Here is a 6,460-nt window from a genome sequence, read left to right as displayed (position 1 = left end):
TTCTAGCTTCCCTGAAAAGCTGCATATCACGGGGGCTGTTCGATGCTAATGCAGAACGCCATAGGATGTTTTTGTGTTGGTTAAGGGCAGTCAGGTCTGGGGAGAACCAAGGGCTATATATGTTCCTGGTTCTACATTTCTTGAATGAGGCATGCTTATTTAAGATGGTTAGGAAGGCATTTAAAAAAAATAACCAGGCATCCTCTACTGACGGGATGAGATCAATATCCTTCCAGGATACCCCGGCCAGGTCGATTAGAAAGGCCTGCTCGCTGAAGTGTTTCAGGGAGCGTTTTACAGTGATGAGTGGAGGTCGTTTGACCGCTGACCCATTATGGATGCAAGCAATGAGGCAGTGATCGCTGAGATCTTGGTTGAAGACAGCAGAGGTGTAATGAGAAATGTCACCATAAGCATGTTTCAAGCAGACAGAGTACTACAATCCCTTTAGGCTCAGCTGATAGTGTGCACCACAACAGCACAGTAGTCTTCCACATTTATTTCCTCTACAATTCAGAATAGAACGCACTACATACAGTACATTATAGAAGAGAGTAGGCCTAGAATGTGACGGTCCCGTCCTGAAACTGGTTTAGTAAGTTAATAATCACCTTCACGGTAGATGGCAGCAGATGACCCTATGTGACGAAATGACCTCAAACCAATCCAAGGGAATAATCATTTTACACTTCCCCTCGACTTGGATTTATCTGACGCAGACAGACAACAACACTGTTCTGAAATACGTAATAACACAGGGGGGGGGGGGTTGCTTTGCTGGCCTCGGTCTTGCAATTTGCCTGACCTACTAACATCAAACGTTATATCACACAGGGCCAGTCGTCCAACCTGTATCGGGACGGGGGGTAATATCGGTCCGAGTTGAAGAGGGTTACACATGCTATCTGGACAGTGACATTGGTATGACACCGTTGACCTGCGACCATACACAGTTACAGTGTCAACGGAATTGTACTCCGGAAGAAACTGTCAAGACTTGTTTTGGTTCCATCGTGCTCTTTTACGAGTCGACAGGTAACGTTAGCTGGTTAGCAAACCATATATATTTTTTAAATTGTCAAGACACATTTTTTTTGCGTCTTAAACATGTCACATAGTTTGCCAGTTTAACGGTTTAGTTCTCTTTGACCTGCTAACTATACCTCTCTTCCGGAATGCTCACTTGTTTTTCTATCGCTAGCCCCGTTTGCTAAGTTGCTAGCTGCCCCACTCCAATCCAAATCAGACATTGCCAGGCCTACCAGCTCTAGGGGGTGTTCATTTTGTTTAAAAAATAGCTAGTTAGCACGTATCTACGTCAGCTACCTGTTGACAGGTGAACTTGAATGGCTAGCTAACTGTATTGTAAGTAAGGAGTTTAGTTTGTCAGATTTGTTTAACTTTGCTAGGTACTGTAGCTGTGGCCTGTGAAATCTAGCAGCTGTCCGAGATGATCCATGCTAGCTAATCCTGCTTCATTGTTTTTATTTGCTAGACCTTGACTAAAGTATGTCTTGCCCATGCACATCGGCCGCGAGGATATTCTTGAATTCAGCACAGAGGGGTAAGAACAGATTGCAATCTTGAGAAATTGTAATATCTACAGCTACTTATTCGCATTACATCTTAAACGCTTGTGCTAGCTAGCTAGCTAGCTAGCTAACTTGCTAACCTGCAAATTACAGTGCCTTCGCAAAGTATTCACACCACTTGACTTTTTCCACAATCTGTTGTTACAATGTGAGATTAAAATGGATTGAATTGTCCGTTTTTTTTGTCAACTATCTACACAAAATAGAAAGAACAATTCTAACTTGTTTTATTTTATTTTTTAAAATAAAACACTAACCTTGATTAGATTCAAGTATTCAACCCCCTTAGTCAATACGTTAGAATCACCTTTGACAGCGATTACAGCTGTGTCTTTCTGGGTAAGTCTCCAAGAGCTTTTCACACCTGGATTGTACAATATTTGTCCATTATTCTTTAAAAATATATTTAAGCTCTGTCAAGTAGTTTGTTGATTATCTCTAGACAGCCATTTTTATGTCTTGCCATAGATTTTAAACACCATTTAAGTCTAAACTGTAACTAGGCCCCTCAGAAACATTCAATGTTGTGTTGGTAAGCAACTCCAGTGTATATTTGGCCTTGTGTTTTAGGTTATTGTCCTGCTGAAAGTTGAATTTGTCTCCCAGTGTCTGTTTGCCTGTGCTTAGCTCTATTCTGTTTCTTTTTATCCTAAAAAAAAAGTCCTTGCCGATGACAAGCATACCCATAACATGATGCAGCTACCACCAGGCTTGAAAATATGAAGAGTGGATGTGTGGTGTTGGATTTGCCCCAAACATGATGCTTTGTATTCAGGACATAAAGTTAATTTCTTTGCTACATGTTTTTGCAGTTTTACCTTAATGTCTTTTTGCAAACATGATGCACTCTTTATTTTCACTCTGTCATTTATGTTAGTATTGTGCAGTAACTACAGTGTTTTTGTTACATCCTCAATTATCTCATATCACAGCCTTAAACTCTAACTGTTTTAAAATCACCATTGGCCTCTTGGTGAAATCCCTGAGTGGTTTCCTTCCTTTCTGGAAACTGTGTTAGGAAGGGCGTCTGTAACTTTGTAGTGATTGGGTATATTGATGCACCATCCAACGTATAGTTAATAACTTCACCATGCTCAAAGGGACATTCAATGTGTGCTTATTTGTTTTTGCGAACCATTGGAAAACCTCCCGGGTCTTTGTGGTTGAATCTGTGCTTGAAATTCACTGCTCGACTGAGGGACCTTACAATTATCTGTATGTGTGGGGTATAGAGATGGGGATGTCATTTAAAAATCACGTTAAACGCTATTATTGCACACAGAGTGGGCCCATGCAACTTATGTTACTTGTTAAGCACATTTTTACGCCTGAACTTATTTAGGCTTACCATAACAAAGGGGTTGAAAAGTACTTATTGACTCAAGGCATTTCAGCTTTTAATTTAAAAAAAATGTCTAAACTTAATTCCACCCTGACATTGTGGGGTATTGAGTGTATATCAGTGACAACAAAATATCAATGTAATCGATTTTAAATTCATGCTGTAACAACAATGTGGAAAAAGTTATGGCGTGAAGGCACTGTAGCTAGCTCTATTTCAGTGGATAAGCTAAAGTTATGTGACGTTGACCTCGTGAACTTTGCCGTGTTCATGTGATAGTCGGGAACTCGTGAACTGAATTCTCCCGACTTGATAACTGGTTGAATGCGGCACGTTGCATAACTACAACCAGTTAGCAAGTCAAAAATGTCAGACTTTCCTAGTTCCGACTAGCACGTGGACGCAGCACAAGTTTTGAAAACAGGTCACCTGTTGCATCCATTTATGATACATGGTGGTGTGAGAAAATGTAGTGCGATGTCACAAATGAGGTGGCAGCTAGCTATATTTCCATAATACCAATGGTTGATGTTGACATTTTGGGGCAAGTTTGTTTTTTGAAATGTCAAAGTGAATGGATTATAACACCGGCCAAAACATTTGGTTGCCTGGTGTTTCTGTTGTACAGGGCTGTCTTGTTCTCGGGTTCAGCTCTATGCTTTGAGCAGACCTGGTTGGGGTTTTCGTGAAGCTCCTCTACCTCGCATAGTCCGAGTGAGATCCTTCCATGAAACTGCAGTATGTTTTGCCTCTAAAGATGGAACGACTAAGGATGGATCCGGCGATGGGGGAAAGGTAAACCTGATTCCACTGGATTGTGACATGTCTGTTTGACACCTTTTTCTTTCTTTCTGGTGACTAGCTTGGACCCAGATCAGTTTGTGCTGTCTTTCATTGCCAAACATGGCATAACAACGTGGAAGGACGGCATAAACAGATCTGGGAACAAGCTAAGTGATGACAGCCATAATTTTAATGACTGAACTGAAATGGAATTAAACCCTAAACCCTGACAAGACACAAGAATAGACTTTCTAATAAATCAAAATGTGCCGAATACAATAACTGTAGACTTTACCGTGAAATGCTTATTTCGGAGCCTTTTCCCAACAGTGCAGTGTTTAAAAGTAAGAAAATTAGCAAAATAAAAAAGGTAATAGGAACACAATAACAAGGTAATATACAAGGAATACCAGTACCGAGTCAATGGGCAGGGACGATACAACAATAACAAGGTAATATACAAGGAGTACCAGTACCGAGTCAATGGGTAGGGACACGACAACAATAACAAGGTAATATACAAGGAGTACCAGTACCGAGTCAATGGGTAGGGACACAACAACAATAACAAGGTAATATACAAGGAGTACCAGTACCGAGTCAATGGGCAGGGACACAAAGTGATTGCGGTAATATGTAAAGTCAGAGTAATGTAGAGTCAGTGTAATACATGCTAAAACCCCAGTGGTTTCAATAAGTGATAGCTACTGTCCATAGAAACAAGTTTCCTCTGTGTCTAAATTATGTTTTTCTGCTGTGTTGCATTCATGATACAATCTCTCTCTCGCTCCCTCTCTCTCTCTCTCCCCCCCCCCCCCTTTGTGTCCATCATATATGCAGAAGAGCATCAGTGAAGGAAAGAGATTGGCGGGCTCTTCTGGTGGATCAGGGAAGGGGGGTAACCAGCTGCACTGTCCCAAATGTGGAGACCCATGTACACATGTGGAGACCTTTGTATGTGAGGACCTAAAAAATACTCCATTCACATGGGCTGTGTTTTCTAAAGACTCCAGTTGCAGAAAAAGCAGCCGTATAAAATGATCGACTTGTCACACAGTCACTACTGTTTTTATTAAATCAGAAACGCGATAAAGAAACATTTCAATATTCTCACTTTTGTTTGTTTCTCTTCAGCGTCGACACGTTTTGTGAAGTGTGAGAAATGCCATCACTTCTTCGTGGTTCTCTCTGAGACGGACTCTAAGAAGGGCCTGAATAAAGAAGCAGAGTCGCCCGCTGAGGCTGTCAAAATGGCCTTCGCACAGAAACCTCCCCCGCCACCCAAAAAGGTACGAGCACAGAAACCTCGTTCACCCCGAGGTCAGTAGTACAGTCTACTGTCTACACAGAAACCTCTCCGCGCCACACAGAAACCTCCTCCCGCCACACAGAAACCTCCTCCCGCCACACAGAAACCTCCTCCCGCCACACAGAAACCTCCCCCTGCCACACAGAAACCTCCCCCCGCCACACAGAAACCTCCCCCCGCCACACAGAAACCTCCCCCCGCCACACAGAAACCTCCCCCCGCCACACAGAAACCTCCCCCCGCCACACAGAAACCTCCCCCCGCCACACAGAGACCTCCCCCCGCCACACAGAAACCTCCCCCCGCCACACAGAAACCTCCCCCCGCCACACAGAAACCTCCCCCCGCCACACAGAAACCTCCCCCCGCCACACAGAAACCTCCCCCGCCACACAGAAACCTCCCCCCGCCACACAGAAACCTCCCCCGCCACACAGAACCTCCCCCGCCACACAGAAACCCCCCCGCCACACAGAAACCTCCCCCCGCCACACAGAGACCTCCCCCGCCACACAGAAACCTCCCCCGCCACACAGAAACCTCCCCCGCCACACAGAAACCTCCCCCCGCCACTCAAAAAGGTACGAGCACCAACGACAACAAACAACAACTGGTTCTAGTTTCTATGATGTAATGATTATCCTTAAACAGAAACTACTATGGTAATGCTGCAGGTATACCTGGTGCTGTCATTAAGCAATAAGTTCAGAGTAGGTGTGGTGTATGGCCAATATACCACGGCTAAGGGCTGTTCTTAGGCTCGACGACGCAAAGTGGAGTACATTGGCTATATACCACAAACCCCCGAGGTGCCTTATTGCTATTATAAACTGGTTACCAATGTAATTAGAGCAGTACAAATAAATGTTTTGTCATACACGTGGTATACGGTCTGATATACCACAGCAGTCAGCCAATCAGCATTCAGTGCTCGAACCACCCAGTTTATAATGCATTATGATACAGTTCATGTATTGTTAGACTTGTCATGAAGAGCAAGTATGACCACGTAATATTGTCTTATAGTCGATGAACCTGCCTTTCAGATCTATGCCTACCTGGACAAGTACGTAGTGGGTCAGTCCTATGCTAAGAAAGTGCTGGCGGTAGCTGTGTATAATCACTACAAGAGAATCTACAACAACATCCCTGCTGGGAGCAGACAGGTGGAGGTGGAGAAACAGGCCTCGCTCACTCCACGAGGTCAGTAGTACAGTCTACTGTTAGTTAGAAACAGGCCTTGTTCACCCCGAGGTCAGTAGTACAGTCTACTGTTAGTTAGAAACAGGCCTCGGTCACCCCGAGGTCAGTAGTACAGTCTACTGTTAGTTAGAAACAGGCCTCGGTCACCCCGAGGTCAGTAGTACAGTCTACTGTTAGTTAGAAACAGGCCTCGGTCACCCCGAGGTCAGTAGTACAGTCTACTGTTAGTTA

At 43.9% G+C, this 6,460-nt stretch overlaps 1 protein-coding gene across 2 annotated transcripts in view; it reads left to right on the top strand.

The window, feature by feature from the left end:
* Positions 1 to 680: 680 nt before the first annotated feature.
* LOC139406344 (ATP-dependent Clp protease ATP-binding subunit clpX-like, mitochondrial) overlaps positions 681 to 6,460 on the top strand; it is a 31,832-nt gene continuing 26,052 nt past the window's right edge. The window contains exons 1-6 of one of the 2 annotated variants that reach the window (XM_071148852.1): positions 681 to 1,035; positions 1,496 to 1,564; positions 3,563 to 3,729; positions 4,558 to 4,675; positions 4,852 to 5,006; positions 6,073 to 6,229. In XM_071148852.1, the coding sequence (XP_071004953.1) occupies positions 1,510 to 1,564; positions 3,563 to 3,729; positions 4,558 to 4,675; positions 4,852 to 5,006; positions 6,073 to 6,229 (652 nt within the window). In that variant the 5' untranslated portion in view covers positions 681 to 1,035; positions 1,496 to 1,509. Of the gene's footprint in view, positions 1,366 to 1,495; positions 1,565 to 3,562; positions 3,730 to 4,557; positions 4,676 to 4,851; positions 5,007 to 6,072; positions 6,230 to 6,460 lie in introns of both variants that reach the window. The other variant, XM_071148853.1, reaches the window with a different exon arrangement.

The sequence above is a fragment of the Oncorhynchus clarkii genome, chromosome 4, assembly GCF_045791955.1.
Source record: "Oncorhynchus clarkii lewisi isolate Uvic-CL-2024 chromosome 4, UVic_Ocla_1.0, whole genome shotgun sequence".
In the NCBI taxonomy this organism is placed as follows: Eukaryota; Metazoa; Chordata; class Actinopteri; order Salmoniformes; family Salmonidae; genus Oncorhynchus; species Oncorhynchus clarkii.
The sequence above is the reverse complement of the archived record's forward strand: the minus strand, read 5'-3'. Positions and strand labels throughout refer to the sequence as shown.